General features: G+C 34.1%; 1 protein-coding gene across 1 annotated transcript in view; it reads left to right on the plus strand.

Moving 5' to 3' along the window:
- The first annotated feature begins 5,945 nt into the window (after positions 1–5,945).
- LOC139516831 (methanethiol oxidase-like) overlaps positions 5,946–17,938 on the plus strand; it is a 56,540-nt gene continuing 44,547 nt past the window's right edge. The window contains exon 1 of the mRNA XM_071307160.1: positions 5,946–6,077. Within this exon, the coding sequence (XP_071163261.1) occupies positions 6,074–6,077 (4 nt within the window). The 5' untranslated portion in view covers positions 5,946–6,073. The remainder of the gene's footprint in view (positions 6,078–17,938) is intronic.

Here is a 17,938-nt window from a genome sequence, read left to right on the forward strand (position 1 = left end):
TTTAGACTTTTTTTTTGTTTCAATCAATGACATTTGGTACCTACAAATAAAAAAGGATTATACTGTGATTAATGTCCTAAGGGATTTCACTTAGGACCCTTCTGTCAAAGCCTAAGGTTATTAAAAATTTAAACTCCATTTATCTGTTTGAAAAGATTTCTGCACATTTAACTGCAATAGGGTTTTTTATTGATATGTTTTTTTGCAGAATCAATAGTTTAAAATTGACAATTTGTAATATGAGAAGTTATTTTAGTTAAGTTAACTATTGTGACCTTTTGCCATCATTTCGTGTCTTTTACTGGTAAAAACATTTTTTTTATGCCCCACCATCAGGCATTATTTTTTGGGCTGTGTGTGCATTTGTCCATCCGTTCGTCTGTCAGTCTGTTCATTTGTCCCACTTCAGGTTAAAATCTTTGGTCAAGGTAGTTGATGAAGTTGAAGTCCAATCAACTTGAAACTTAGTACACATGTTCCCTATGATATGATCTTTCTAATTTAATGCCAAATTAGAGTTTTGACCCAAATTTTAGGTACTACTGAACTTAAGAAATGATAGTGTTAATGGGGCATCAATGTATTATGGACATATTTTTGTTGATGAGTAGTATTACAGAAGACCTAAACCCTGTATCAAAGACTTCTCACAGGATGTAGTTCATAATCAGCATGATCTTAAAAGTTACCTTAAATTAACTTTTATAGTTCTGTTAATTATCACCACAAAGTAAATTTGATACTGGCATGTATAATAATCATCAGTAAAACAAATGAATAAAAAAACACCAAAGGACAATTATTATATATACAAGTTTAATAATTAAAAATAATTTGTTCATAAAAACGGATGCAAAATACAAATTTTATCTTTAAGCAGAACCCTACACTGATCGAATATCTGTATTCATGTTTCATTATCAGGTAAACATTTTGACCAGTCTATGAAATCTTCCTTCCTAGCTGTCATAAAGAAAATATAAACGATAAATTTGATGAGATTAGTAACTGAAAACACTTGCATATAAACCAAATGTGATGTGTATTTTTCACAAAGGGAAGGGCGATTAACAATAGAAAATGTTATCCTGATTGAAATAATTTTGTGTATAGAGGTCATCTTGAGAAATTTCTTTTTATGGACAACAATTTTTTTATATGACCGCAAAAATTGAAAATTTTTAGTCGTATATTGGTATCACGTTGGCATCGTCGTCGTTGTCGTCCAAAGACATTTGGTAAAAGTAAATAGAAATCTATGAAACACCAGGTTTATGACCATAAAAGGAAGGTTGGGATTGATTTTGGGTGTTTTGGTCCCTACAATTTAGGAATTTGGGGCCAAAAAGGGCCCAAATAAGCATTTTTTTTGGTTTTCGCACAATAACTTTAGTATAAGTAAACAGAAATCTATGAAATTTTAACATAAGGTCTATGACCACAAAAGGAAGGTTGGGATTGATTTTGGGAGTTTTAGTCCCAACAGTTTAGGAATAAGGGGCAAAAAAAAGGGCCCAAATAAGCATTTTTCTTGGTTTTTGCACAATAACATTAGTATTAGTTTATAGAAATCTATGAAATTTTAACACAAGGTTTATGACCACAAAAGGAAGGTTTGGATTGATTTTGGGAGTTTTGGTCCCAACGAATTAGGGTCCAAAAGGGTCCAAAATTAAACTTAGTTTGATTTCATCAAAAAATGAATTATTGGGGTTCTTTGATATGCCAAATCTAACCGTGTATTCAGATTCTTAATTTTTGGTCCTGTTTTCAAATTGGTCTACATTAAGGTCCAAAGGGTCCAAAACTAAACTCAGCTTGATTTTAACAAAAATTGAATTCTTGGGGTTCTTTGATATGCTGAATCTAAACATGTACTTAGATTTTTGATTATGGGCCCAGTTTTCAAGTTGGTCCAAATGGGGGTCCAACATTATTATATTAAGTATTGTGCAATAGCAAGAAATTTTCAATTGCACAGTATTGCGCAATAGCAAGAAATCTTCAATTGCACAGTATTGTGCAATAGCAAGAAATTTTCAATTGCACAATATTGCGCAATAGCAAGAAATCTTCAATTGCACAGTATTGTGCAATAGCAAGAAATCTTCAATTGCACAGTATTGCGCAATAGCAAGAAATATCTAATTGCACAATATTGCGCTATAGCAAGAAATTTTCAATTGCAGAGTTTTTATGAAATATTCTTTGAAAATTGGAGTTATCTTTCTTTCTCCAGAATAGTAATTGAATCAACTTAAATCATTGTTGTAGAGCCTGCAACTTTTGTTGCAGAAAGCTCGACATAGGGATAGTGATCCGGCGGCGGCGGCGGTGTTAGCTTACTTCTTAAAAGCTTTATATTTTAGAAGGTGGAAGACCTGGATGCTTCATACTTTGTATATAGATGCCTCATGTTACGAAGTTTCCGTCAGTCACATGTCCAATTTCCTTGACCTCATTTTCATGGTTCAGTGACCACTTGAAAAAAAAGTTCAGATTTTTTGTAATGTTGAATTCTCTCTTATTATAAGTATATGTAATAGGATAACTATATTTGATATGTGCGTACCTTGAAAGGTCCTCATGTCTGTCAGACAGTTTTCACTTGACCTCGACCTCATTTCATGGATCAGTGAACAAGGTTAAGTTTTGGTGGTCAAGTCCATATCTCAGATACTACAAGCAATAGGGCTAGTATATTCGGTGTATGGAAGGACTGTAAGGTGTACATGTCCAACTGGCAGGTGTCATCTGACCTTGACCTCATTTTCATCGTTCAGTGGTTATAGTTAAATTTTTGTGTTTTGGTCTGTTTTTCTCATACTTTATGCAATAGGTCTACTATATTTGTTGTATGGAATGATTGTAAGGTGTACCTATCTAGCGGGCAGATGTCATGTGACCTTGACCTCATTTTCATGGTTCAGTGGTCAAAGTTAAGTTTTTGAGTTTTGGTCTTTTTATCTAATATAGGTCATCGATATTTTTACTACCAACTAATAAATTAAAACAATCTTTACCATTCAGTGATGACAAGCACTTTTTTTTACATTTTAGTATTTTATGATGTATTTGAATGAGTAGTTATTGTTGCAAACTCCATTAGAATTTGAATTGAGATCAGTTTTGGAATAAGGGAAAGGGGGGTGTGAGAACAGCATAGTGAATTGCTCAAAGGCAAAAAAAAATTATGTTCATTAGACCACATTCATTCTGTGTAAGAAACCTATGCTGTGTCAACTATTTAATCACAATCCAAATTTAGAGCTGAATCCAGCTTGTATGTTGTGTCCGTACTTGCCCCAACTGTTCAGGGTTCAACCTCTGTGGTCTTATAAAGCTGCGCCCTGCGGAGCATCTGGTTTTAAATATCAATTGTACATGTTTATTAAGAAAATTAGATTGGAATTTTAAGAAGAAAAATGTAAACACTTCTGCAAGCATTGTTAATTATATGGATTGAATAGGTTTGTTTTAATGTGGCAAAGTAACAAAATGCAATACAGAGATTATGATGGGATCTTCTATAACTGAACTCTGACAGATAGGGTTTAACTGACTTTGACCTAATTTCAGGGATCAGTGATTGAGGATAAGTCCATATCTCAGGTACTCTTTTAAGTTGTAGGCCAGCTTTATTTGGTGTATAGAAGGAATGTAAGATATACTGTACATGTCTGTCTTTCAGGTTTTGTCTGAGTTCATTGAATTGTAATTTAAATAGTCAGTTTCTCAGAGAAACTAAAAGCAATTGGTCAACTGGACTAAGTATATGAAATGTTGTTAAACATGTAAGTCTGTATGACAGTGTTCATCTGACCTCAATCTCTTTGTGGTTCAAAAGTTACCATAATCATTTCAAAGTCTGTTTCTCAGATACTACAAGCAATTGCTTAACTATATGCAGTGAATTGAATGATCATGGATCAGTGAACAAGGTTAAGTTTTGGTGGTCAAGTCCATATCTCAGATACTACAAGCAATAGGTCTAGTATTTTTGGTGTATGGAAGGACTGTAAGGTGTACATGTCCAACTGGCAGGTGTCATTTGACCTTGACCTCATTTTCATGAATCAGTGGTTATAGTTAAGTTTTTGTGGTTTTGGTCTGTTTTTCTCATACTTTATGCAATAGGTCTACTATATTTGTTGTATGGAATAAATGTAAGGTGTACATGTCTAGCGTCATTAAAGACATTTGTATAACCTTTTTCTCTTAGACTCTAACATAAATTAATACTTATCGGTAAGGAAGACATTTCATAGTGTAAAAAGTCTTGGCAAAACAAGAATTGTGCACCTTCATAGTGAGCAGCAACCGTCTATCAAAGAGATTGTTATAAGAAAAATAAATCCACAGAATATCTGGTTCCAAACATTGGACAACTCATCTCAACCCCTTCCTTTTCTAACATGAAAAGACAATTTGAAAGAATTTTAAGTTTGTTCCTTAAGAACCCTGTGTCTTGCATGTGCTTGCTGGTGTCAGCGTAAATTGAGAAATTGAAAATTCTACTCAGTGTGCTGAAGCTTCTTTTCAAGTTATGAAAGATTCCATGAAGGTTTAACAAGGTTATTCAAGTATTATCTTTATTCGTTTGGCTTTTTGCAATTACATCGAATGAGCTATCATTACCCTGTAAAGCAACGTGTTCCTGTATACGTGAGGCAGTCTCTCACTAAATAATCAAGGTGTGTTGATCGTTATATATACTGAACTTGATATAAAGGATACAACACATATACTTGGTATCTTGTCATACATCTAGAAGTCGATATTGAGGGTCGTTTAAGATAAATTTTTCAAAACTACATATAGATGATTTTAATTTTCCCACTTTCTAGCTTCCATTTGAATGAAGCAAAAATTCTGATACATTTAAGGAATACACGTTGTATAGACAGTTATATCTCCTCTGTTATTTCTTTGTCGACATTTCAGTGAGATGAGACAGATATATCTCAGCCTGAATGAAAGACACACAAGTGTTGTATAATTAACCTTGGTTCTTCATGACCCAAGTCTATAATTGGGCGAAATGTTTATTACGTTATAGATATGTCCTTCAGAGTACATGTGCTTGACCATACTGCTTTTGTTTCATAATCTAAAATTATTTTTTTTAAATCGACTACGAAAACCACTACCCTGACCAGAAATATAAAAATTATAACATGACCTATTCCATTTGAATTTATGTTCATGGGAGTTGGTTGCAAATAAACACTAGTAGTTTGGATAGTGGGGGGAAATTAAAGCCTAATACATGTAATAAACACACTGATCATCAGCAAGACCAGTCTCCTTTATATTATAATGCCGAGCATATTTATTTCTGTCATTCGCTTTCAATTTTGTATCTTAATGTAGAGCATATTTTCCGTAGTGAAAAGTGAGAATAAGTAGCATGGGCGTTAAAATTAAAACCTGTACTTAATTATCCTAGACAATAAAAGAGAATATTATGATATTTATAGTGATTTTTATTTTTTGTAAATAATTTCAGCCTTTTTATTTTCAACTTATTCCCAATTATAAACAGATAGGTCATGTTATCCGCATATATATAGGTGACAATCTATTTTCATATTCCAAATTCCAGGATCAAAGTTATCATAATCATTTATTTTTCAAACAGTTCATCCGACTCTAGAAGGTAATAAATTTCCATGTTGTGAATTGTTTGCGATAATGACTGCATGGGTTCAACGATGACCATATAGGTCGATTCCTACCGGACGTATTGAGACGTGCAAATGAAAGCTGTGCCACTGGCAACTATTTACGTTTCACATAATATGTTTAAATCACAATATTTAAAAATTGTAAGGATATATTCAAAGATCTTGCATGTTTTGATTTATGTAACGTACGACAGACCATCAATTTCAAAGGTCTTTAAAACCTAAAAACCGGGGTCAAGAAACAGGGCAATTTTAAATATTTGCAATATGACACAGGTAATATTTGTTTTACTTTTAACTTATCAGTAATATATACACTGATCTATGTACAATCACGTGTAGTTAGTGTGTGTAGTGAGAAAGATATTCGCTTACACAGTGACACTATGGGTAGGTAACACTTTATTATATACAATTTTTGAATCCTGCATGTCTGAAATTTTGCAGAATTGGAAATAGATTAAGTCATTTTGCCTATAATTTAGAGATGTCACGTTCTGTCTCATTCTTGTTTTATTGACTATACTAGATATGCACAAGGATTAATTTGTATAATAGGATCTGCCACTGAAAAAGAGCTACTCATTTTCAAGTGACCCTGCCGAGTTGTCGCAATTCCTCATAGTTCGACACAATATGCTATTGCATTCTTCCTGGTTGCATGTTGATCAGCGGTAGCCACTATTAGTTTGTTCCGATGCCTCGTGAACTTCTTTTCCACATTGTTCCACATTAAATCCAAATTAACTCAAATAGAAGGAAAGAAAACGTTTATAAAATAATAGTAATTTCTTACATAAACGTGCATGCGCCATATGTCCATGATTTATGTGGTCCTTATTTGTCCTTCTGAGTACCAGAAGTTCTAATGAGTTTGTGTCCATGTAATTCATTGCTCGTAAACGGTATGAAATATTATCGTTTTTTTTGGTTCTTGGAGGACTTGTTGAATGCACTTTTAGCAAACGACACAATCACCACTGAGTACAGAAACTCTATGGTTTTTTATATGTCCTTTGTAGATTTAAATTATAATAGACAATATAGGAACATTACAAAAGGTCAAGACGGTTTCTTCACAATTTTTCTACTTTTCTATTACAGCTATAAATTTCATTATGCTTGTAGAGTAAAACTTTGATTGACTTAAATTGCTTGCTTTGTATGTATAAACATTTACTTAAGCCTGTATTTATTATACCCCCGCTTTAAAAAAAAAAGGGGGGTATACTGTTTTACCTCTGTCTGTCAGTCCGTCCGTCAGTCCGTCCGTCCGCCCGTCAGTCAGTCCGTCCCATGAAACTTTCGTCACATTTTTCTCAATAACTACACATCCATCCTTTCTGTAATTTGGTATCAACATTAATATATGTCAGCCATACCGTGTGATGCGTTTTCAGATTCATCACTTGACAACTTCCTGTTTACCGAACACTTGTATGATTTTACACATGATAGCCAAGTTGAAAATTTTCGTCAAATTTTTCTCAGGAACTACAATACAAGGATTTCTGAAATTTGGTTTCAGGATTTATATAAGTCAGCTATACCGTGTGATGCGTTTTCAGATTCATCACTCGACAACTTCCTGTTTATCGAACACTTGTATGATTTTACACATGATAGCAAAGTTGAAAATTTTCGTCACATTTTTCTCAGGAACTGCAATACAAGGATTTCTGAAATTTGGTTTCAGGATTTATATAAGTCAGCTATACCGTGTGATGCATTTTCAGATTCATCACTCGACAACTTCCTGTTTACTGAACACTTGCATATTTTTACACTATTAATATTATCCACTTGCGGCGGGGGTATCATCAGTGAGCAGTAGCTCGCAGTTTCACTTGTATTATATCTAAATTTGATTGGACATTATACCAAATACAATTATACATTGTACAAACAAAGCAAGCACGCTAACCAAAGTCTTGCTCAACTTGTAGTAGGAAATTAGCGGTAACAGGCAAAATATGTTTTCCTTGCTTTATTCTAACTGGTATGTTTTGAAATTTGTTTTAAAATACGTATGTCTGTAAATTGACCCACACATGAAAGTAAAGTTAAAAGCGAACGAAAGGGGTAGGTCAGATAAATCAAGGTCTCTTAATTTATCTGAAGCATGACTATAGCGGACCCCCTCTTATGACAGGCAGTGCCCCCTCCACCTAATAAAAGTTCTGGATCCGGATCTACTCTAGAAAAGCCGAATCATTTAAAAAGTAGGATACTTTTTTGATATGCCGGTGTTATATAGCCATTCTTCACCCATGCCAGTTTTTCCCCGAGGGAAATTTTGGATCATTGCCATTCTTCCCCCGCGGAAATTTGACAATACGTATAGGTATTGTCACTTTTCCCCATGCCAATCTTTCCCCATAAAATATACTTTACTATATTTATATCAGTCTGAAAATTAAACCCAACAGAGTTGGAATTAGATTTTCATGCTGACAAATATTTTTTGTCAATGTCGACATAGTCCTCAGCTGTATATGTGTCCACTCGTCTGTCTGTATTTTCCCCAGTTTTTTTTCGAATAGTCCTCTAGTCGGTTTACATTCTCAACAGGATATGTGTTCACAAATCTGTCTACATGTTTACCAGTCTGTCTATTTCTAATAGTCCGTCTCATCGGTCTGTCTATGTGTCTACTTGTCTGTCTGCATGTTCAACAGTCTGACTTCATATTCACCAGCCCGTCTATGTCTACTATTATGTCTACAGGTCCACCCGTCTGTCTCCGTGTTGACTAATCTATCTACATGTTTACAAGTTAGTTAACGTTTACACCAGTACTTTAGTGTGCCTACATCTCTACTAGTCTGTGCATGTGTCCACCAGTCTGTCTACATGTCTACCAGTCGGTCTATATTTCACCATACTGCGTCTACATGTCAATCTGTCTGTCTACATGTTCATCAGTCCGTCTATATTTTTTTACCGTCTGTAATTGCATTTTTTTTTTATTATTTTGTCTGATCGTCCGAATCTTCAATATGCTGACATTTACATGCATTCTTTTGACCTGGCAACTAACAACTTACTTTTATTATTTTTATTTTTTTACAAGGTGTATACTCCATACTAATACCATAATCCTTTGAACTGCCAGCAAGTTTTCATTGGGGATTATAAGCCAAGGACCATTTTATCACCACAAAAATTGACGTTGCACGTTTAGTTTTTCGGACAATAGGCTAACACTCATACCACATCTTCTTTTTTATAAATAGTATGACGATTACACTTGTATATACATGATGCAAGTAACGCTTTAGAACTAAATATTCTTTGGCCTATAATGGTTTACCATCACAAAGTGTGACTTGGATGGAGAGTTAATTGTCTCATTGGCACCCATACCACATCTTCTTATATCTATTATCATTCTCGGGGGGAGGGGTAGGAAGGGTACTGATTCCGAAGTCCCGGGCTTAAAAACACGAAATCCCGAGGTCCCAAATTTAAATAAATTTAAATCCCGACATCCCGAAAATCGAAAAAAGAATTCCCGGATCCCGAAAGGGTCAATCCCGAAATCCCGAGCTTATAAACACCCGAAATATATATCAAATAAATATTGATACGATGAAGGTTTGGTACCGCTAAACTATTTTTTTTTTTTTTTTAGAAATATTTATAAAACTGACATCGCCTACGTTATATTTAATTTCAAGGGGGAGGAAATTAGCTTCTCGTCCTATATAAGGGGGAAGATTGGCCTGATCGTGGTTTTACCCCAGTTTTATTGAGGGGAAATGTTGGATCATGCCAATTTTTTCGGGGGGGGAGGGGGAATTGGATCGAGTTCCCCCCCCCCCCCCGCCCGGAAAAATTGGCATGGGGGAAGAATGGTTATAGGACACCGACGTTTCTATTTATCTCAGTCAAAACAAAAACTCTCGATTCTCGGTTTTTAATTCTGGAACAATATTAGATCATAGTATAGAAATGAGGAGCCCGATATGATTGCCATTGAGACAGCTAGCCACCAGGATCCAAATGACATGAATTTAAGCAACAAAAGGCCACCGCACGACAAAAAGCAATTCCACACCAAAAAGTCAGTTTTAAAAGGACCTGCTGATTTGCACTTCTCATTTTGGGTGCCATATCGATGGTTGTTTTTTGCTGCTTAATTTTCCCGAGATTTGCGGTTTCGGACGCTTAAGAGTATATTACTGGGAAGGACGTACGATCGCCACTCCAGTAGGGGTCATAGTCCTGAACGAAGTAAAACCACGTAGCCATTTTTCTAAACTCTAGCTACTATTGAATAAGTAGTGCATCAGAGTCATTTTTAATCTGTAGGACTTTGATCATAAGATTTGCACTTAAAAATAAGAACGAAATTGAAATGTAATATATTCTATAAACATAAACAGGTCTTGACTGTGCTTAACATTTGTTATAAGTAGACAAACTTGTTGCATATAAGTCGTTTATCACACGCTGTGATAGAAAAATCCGAATAAGTTTTGTAATCTACTTTAATTAGACTGGCTTCACTATAAGCATTTCCCTCATTATAGCTTCAGAACTTACGTAAGACGAGATTATCCTGAATATAAAATTGCTTTCTAAACACAGTTTGTAAGCATATTTATGATTGTAATGGTGGTTCTGTTTAGGTCAACGGAATTATAATGCTCACACTCGGTGTTATACAGTACAACAACATACAACCAAACTCTGAAAATCAGTTTAAAAGGGATTAACTCATCAGATTGATACAAAGTAGAAAACACCTTACAAAAATATAGACCGGACGTGGCAGGGTATTTATAAACATCCCTAACAACAAAAATTGAGAATGGAAATTGGGAATGTTTCAACGAGACAAACAAGTACAGATCTGAGAGTACTCGCAGTTAATGAAAGCGTGTGAAAAGCCAATATCAACTAACAAATGACTAATATTGAAACAGCCTTTTTAATCAGTTTTCTTTTATTTCACAGACCAACTTATAAACAATTCATTATTTTAGCAAACATAAATTTATGTACTGGATACGCACTCGGTCTCCGATTCCCGGCTCTATACTTTATGCAAGTACTTCAGCTGTTGAAAAATTGTAACAACTAGCTAGTTTTTCTACCGGATGTCGGAGGTTCTCACTGGATATTTCGGCTTCCCCACCAATAAAAAAACTGGTCGCCACGATATAATCAAGAGTGCTTATAGTGGTTAAACACCACAAATCAATCAAATTAATGTTACATTACGCTATTGCAATGTATTGATCGTCCAAAAAAAAAGAGGTGTTCCGTCCCCCGGACCCTCCCGCCTATGGCACGCCGTTTTTATATTTATTCAAATTTGAAGATATCTTATTTATTTAACAAGATATCTTATTAAGTATTAAGATATCTTTAATTTTTATAAGATATCTTATTTAATTTGAAAGTAAATAATATATCTCTATTAGTTTATAAGATATCTCTACAAGTTAATAAGATATCTCTATTAATTAATAAGATATCTTATAAAGTATATAAGATATCTTACTTCTTTAGAAAGATATCTTTTAAATACATACTTTATAAGATATCTTATTAATTAATAGAGATATCTTATAAACTAATAGAGATATCTTATTAACTTATGGAGATATCTTATATATTAAATAAGATATCTACGGAAGCCTGGAGCTGCCTTGTATTATTGTTTATAACTAAACCATATATGATAATCATCGCGATAATGTTTTGTATATTGCAATACGACGCCTTATTTATCGCAATATTTCGCTATATTTAACTACAAGGCACTTTATTTAGCGCAATGATTTTTTATATTTAACAGTAAGAAGACTTAATTATCGCAAGAATTTGCTTTATTTAATAAGACGACTTATTTATCGCAATAGTTCGCTATATCTAACAACAAGGCACCATATTTAGAGCAATGCATTGCTATATTTAAAAAGAAGAAGCCTTAATTATCGTTATTATTTGCTATATCTAACAACAAGACGTCTTAGTTATCGCAATGATTTGCTCTAGACACCTTATATATCGCCATACTAACAAGATGCCTTAGTTATTGCAAGATTTTGATTTTAATATATATTCCCACACTTCAGACTGTCTATCAACTCCAGCAAAATTTCCTTAAAATTACTAAAACGGGGACAGCATCCCAACAACAGGTTGTCCGATTTGTCTGAAAATTTCAGGGCAGAAAGATCTTCACCTATTAAACAATTTAATTCCTTGTCAGATTTACTCTAAATGCTTTGGTTTCAGAGATATAAGCCAAAATATACATTTTGTCCCTATGTTATATTTTCAGCCATGGCGGCTATCTTGGTTGGTTGGCCGGGTCATCGGACACATTTTTAAACTAGATATCCCAATGATGATTGTGACCAAGTTTGGTCAAATTTGGCCAAGTAGTTTCAGAGGAGAAGATTTTTGTAAAAGTTTACGGACGACGGACGACGGACGCGAAGTGATGAGAAAAGCTCACTTGACCTTTCAGGTCAGATGAGCTAAAACTATTCAAGATAATAACCAAAATCTGAATTTTTTTCTTAAAATTACAAATTCAGGGGCAGCAATCCAGCAATGGATTGCCTGAATGGTCCGAAAATTGCAGGGCAGATAGATCTTGACCAAAGAACAATTTTGTTTTTGAAAGATTTGCTTGAAATGCTTTGGGTTTAGATATATGAGCCAAAATCTAAATTTTACCCCTATGTTCTATTTTTAGCCATGGCGGCCATCTTGGTTGGTTGGCCGGGTCACCGGACACATTTTTTTAACAAGATACCCTAATGATGATTATGACCTAGTTTGGTTAAATTTGGCCCAGTAGTTTCAGAGGAGAAGATTTTTGTAAAAGTTTACGGACGACGGACACCGCCAAGTGATAAGAAAAGCTCTCTTGGCCCTTTGGGCCAGGTGAGCTAAAAAGGAAGAGGCGGAAGACATTTGTCTGCCCAGAACTTTTTCGAGCGAAAAGAACAAAAGAACGAAAAAGAAAATATCAAGAATTCAAGAATAAAATAACTGTTCCGCATGAATGCACACGGGTTTTAAGGGGATTATGAGAGGTCACCTTTGGTGACACCCGTCGCTCACAATCAAGATAAAAGTCTATTGGGATTGTAGAAGTACATGTTTGCCTATACCACCCGGCTATTCTACTGACACATTTATGCAGTATGTATATATGGTGTCTCTGACTGATAAATACAGTCTGTATATATGGTGTCTGTGGTTATAAGATGTTGTCTGTGGTTGTTAGATGTAGTCTTTACATTGTATCTGTTGTTGTTAGATGTAGTCTATATATGGCGTCTGTGGTAGTTAGCTTTAGTCTTTACATGGTGTCTGTGGTAGTTAGATACAGTCTGTATATATGGTGTATGTGGTAGTTAGATAAAGTCTTTATATGGTGTCTGTGGTAGTTAGAAGTCTGTATATATATGATGTCTGTGGTTGTTAGATGTAGTCTTTACATGGTATCTGTTGTTGTTAGATGTAGTCTATATATGGCGTCTGTGGTAGTTAGCTTTAGTCTTTACATTGTGTCTGTGGTAGTTAGATACAATCTGTATATATGGTGTATGTGGTAGTTAGATAAAGTCTTTATATGGTGTCTGTGGTAGTTAGAGGTCTGTATATATATGGTGTCTGTGGCTGTGAAATGTAGTCTTTATATGGTATCTGTGGTAGGTAGATGTAGTCTTTATATGGTGTCTGTGGTAGTAAGATAAAGTCTGTATATATTAGGTGTCTGTGGTTGTTAGATGTAGTCTTTATTTGGTGTCTGTGGTTATTAGATGTAGTCTATATATGGTGACTGTGGTTGTTAGATACTGTCTACGTATAACAAAATAGAAGTTATCTTTATATGCTGTCTGTTTTTGTTAGATACAGTCTGTATATGGTGTCTCTGTTTGTTAGATACAGTCTGTATATGGTGTCTCTGATTGTTAGATACAGTCTGTATATGGTGTCTTCGGTTATTATATTAAGTCTGTATATGGTGTCTTTGATTATTAGATTAAGTCTGTATATTCTGTCTGTGGTTGTTAGATGCAGTCTACATATGCATGGTGTCTCTGGTTGTTAAATGTAGTATGTATATGATGTCTGTGGTTATTAGATTAAGTCTGTATATTCTGTCTGTGGTTGTTAGATGCAGTCTACATATGGTGTCTCTGGTTGTTAAATGTAGTATGTATATGATGTCTGTGGTTATTAGATAGTCTTATATGGTGTCTGTGGTGTTAGATACGGGCTGTATGTGGTTGTTAGGCACATTCTGTATTTGGTTTCTTGGGTTGCAAGATGCATTCCGTATATGATGTAGGTGGTTGTTAGATAATGTTTACGTTTAACAAAAAAAGTAGAACATGTGGTGTGATTGCAAATGATACAAACTCTCAAGGGGGCCCAAAACAATGAGTGTTACAACTTCAAAATCGTATAAGGGGAAAAGAGGGAGGTACATGTAATAGTAAATATATGTTTTCAATTATTTAGTGACAAGGATTGAGTTTTAAAGGTATGCAAATGAAAATTATTGCTTTTCGTGTGTTTATTATTTACAATCAATTCTATACGATATGGCAGCGAACACAATCATGATCATGATGTGATGTGATTTAAACCTGCTTTGAAAATTAAGCAACACTGATCTTTATTTTTAACTTGATACTCCGAAAGGTCGTCGTGCAGAAGGACACAGGTTACCATACCAAGTCCCATTAACTAGTACGATTGGGCTGACCAGTATTTTTCCTATTGAACAATTACTTGCTAGGAATCGAATGTTTATCCGTAGTACGAACATATAATATGACAATTGCATGTCTTTTGCTGGACTTCTGATGTACGTAGTTTTACATTTATGTCAAGATAGCACTGCACAGTTAGAAAAATATTAATTAAAATTGAACCACAAAATGTTTCATCATTTTCTATTCCTGGCTTTCTAATACATTAACCTAACTGTTTGTGTTATACATTTTCAAATGTATGTAATCAGTAACTTCCATAGATTTGATTTTCAAAAGTTAAAAGGGTGAAATATGATTCCTTTTTTGTGTATCCATGGGAACATTTTGCATTTATTTACATAACATATTGCAAAAAGAAGGGTGAAAATGTCACATATTCCCCCAAAGTTTGAATCAAACTAGAAATTCAATGCCTTTGAGTGATACCTTTTCAAAACTGTTCACATTAATCTATTTAATGATCAAATAAAAAATGGGTGTCTTTCGCCCCGTTTTTGTCGCAAAATTAATCATTTAGTTCGTGCGACAAAAAGTTGTAAAAAAATATTACAATAATTGACAAACCAATGCCTGGTCTGGATATGCAAAGACAGACTATCATACAGAAAACAGGCCATATTTCATACATTACATACTCTTGATATTCATATGAACTCACTATGAAGGCTATTTTAATCATCTTAATCATCAGCTATCCAAAAAAGAATTTTATATTTGAAAAAGTGACCAAAATGCGAAACTACACACCGAACTGTGGAGTGCTACCTAAATCATAGTTGTGGTGTAAATAGGAAGAACTAATGTACATGAATGTCGTGTATTTCCAGTACTTATTATATCACTGTATTGATCATGAGTTCTTTCTGTAAGTGTATTAGTAAAGTGCGTTGCTTTAAGCTTAGTCAATTATTATGCAAATGTATTTTTTGTGAAACAAAAATTTGACAAACTCAGTGGTAGATCCAGAAATTTTCATGAATGGGGGCCAATTGAATGCCTAAGTGGGTGCCCGCTCCGGTCATGATTCATTCATTTCCTGTATAAGCAAATAAAATTTCTCCCAAAAATAGTTCATGCATGTAGGTTCTCAGATACTATCAGATACCATCTCGTAAATTTAAACCAAGTCATTCTGAAAAGCACTTAATGTGTTACTCTCTTTTTTTTGTTTTCACTGGCATTTAATTTCAGTTATTTTATAAAAATCATTTGGTAATGCATGCAATTAGCGTCTCCTACGTGACAGTCTTTAACAATATAACTTACTATTAGAAACAAAAACACACTAATAAATTTTAGTATTTGGTACAGGTAAAAATGAGAAAGGAAATGGGGAATGTGTCAAAGCGTTAACAACCCGACCATAGAGCAGACAACAGCCGAAGGCCACCAATTGGTCTTCAATGTACCGAGAAACTCCCACACCCGTAGGCGTCCTTCAGCTGGCCCCTTAAAAAATATGTAAAATAGTACAGTGATAATGGACGTCATACTAAACTCCGAATGATAAACAAGAAACTAAAATTAAAAATCATACAAGACTAACAAAGGCCAGAGGTAGAGTGTCGCTTTGCTACAGTTGAACACAGAACAGTTAAATGCTGAATAAAGGAGAGAACTCTTTTTCTCAGAAAACACAGGCAAACATTCAAACAATCTATTCACTCTGAACTGTGTCCACACTTGTTTCCCTAGTAAAACTTGACATGTTTTCTTTAATAAGTCTATAGATGGCTGCTTGCAGACGTAATGTGCAGGTTGAAAAAAACATAAATAGTTAAAACGGCTTAAATCGACAAATCTATGTAACAATAAGGCAACATTAGGTAATATGACTCTAGGCATTTCATTTGTCAGGTTATTTCTATACCAACTTTTATCTACTGTGTAACTACAATAACATGCCCTAGATACCTTGGAATCGAAAGTGGATAATGACAAAATCTAATGATTTGTTAGACTACATACAACCAAAGTATGTTTTATTGTGCAGTAATATAAAAGAATTGACACGAATATTCACCATTCCAATGTTAAGGAAACATTTGAATAATTGGTCTTGCACTGATCTACCAACAGACATAAAACAACATAGATTCAAAGACGTTGACTTAACGAGAGATAAATGGTACTTTAGAAGAATGAAAACCCACTCAAATCAGAAATGAACATTATATCTTAAATTGATGCTATAAAGGTTTCTTAATTTTTGTTACGTTCGAAAGATGTGTTTTTCAATACTTTAGTAACCAATCGGCATTGTAATGAGAAACAAACGTGTTTCTCTTCTTCTCGACTTGTTTATTTACCTGTTTACATTAGCGTCTAAAGACGAATGAAAAGCAGCTATACAGATATTTGCATCTCACTGAATAAGTCAAAGTTTGCTGACTATGTCATGTATGTTACGTTGAACGCATTGATTCCATCGATCATGAAATAAATGGATAGAACATATATACAATTAAGCCTGTCTTATATCATAACTTACATCTTTAATTGACAATGAGGGTCGGTTAAAAACAAATCTGTTGATTTTTACTGGTTTTGTATATTTAAATATGTTCAGCAATGTTGAATGACGTGTATTGTATCAAATCATACAAATACCCCGAAAAATACCAAGGGTTTAGACTCAAAGAAAACAAGTAAGATTTCCCAAGTATTTTTGTTGAATACTAGTAGGTGCAATTTTAGTACTCGGTGCAATTTGGGTACTGTGACTTTATATACCTTCCAAATATCGTGGTTTATGTGAAACCATGCCCCCTTTTATACTCAGTGACGTGAGCGACAGACATGCTATATCATACATTTCGTTTCTCTTTAGTTTAGCTACACTCTGTCCAGTTCATTAAGAATGAAACGGATTGGTTGAGTTGACACCAAATAGATTTGATTGTAATTAATATTTTGTTAATGTATGACACGTTAAACTCGATGGTCATTTTTATGGAAAAGTGTTTGGTTATTGTAACAGATATGAAAAATGACTGAATGATACTCAGCTTCATCATGAAGGAATAGACCAATATGGCATATTTAAATGTGTCGAACTGTTATCAATTTAATGATGACTCGGGCATAGGAAAGACTTATTAAAAGAAACAGTAGACATTTATTCTTTACTATTTATATAATACTAAAATACAACAGAACTTTTTCATTCAATATTTACATGAATTCTGACAAAAAACAAGCATAATCAACGAAAAACAAGAAAATTAGTATGTACACATTATGCACTTCAATGTTGTTCTTTGCATCAACAGATCAAATAGCTTATGCGCGTATTCATTCGACAACATGGTGACATAACAGATAATTATCATGAATAATAAATGTAAAATCTGTAAATGTTTATCGATTTAACAAATGTTGTGATACTACGCCTGATAATAAGTTGAACAATTCTTTGGCCTGTGTTGGAGTTTCAATGACATCGAATTCTTCGATATCTAAAAACGTGAGAGTATTTATTAATTGTCTAAATTC

Source organism: Mytilus edulis, chromosome 3, assembly GCF_963676685.1.
Source record: "Mytilus edulis chromosome 3, xbMytEdul2.2, whole genome shotgun sequence".
Taxonomy (NCBI): Eukaryota; Metazoa; Mollusca; class Bivalvia; order Mytilida; family Mytilidae; genus Mytilus; species Mytilus edulis.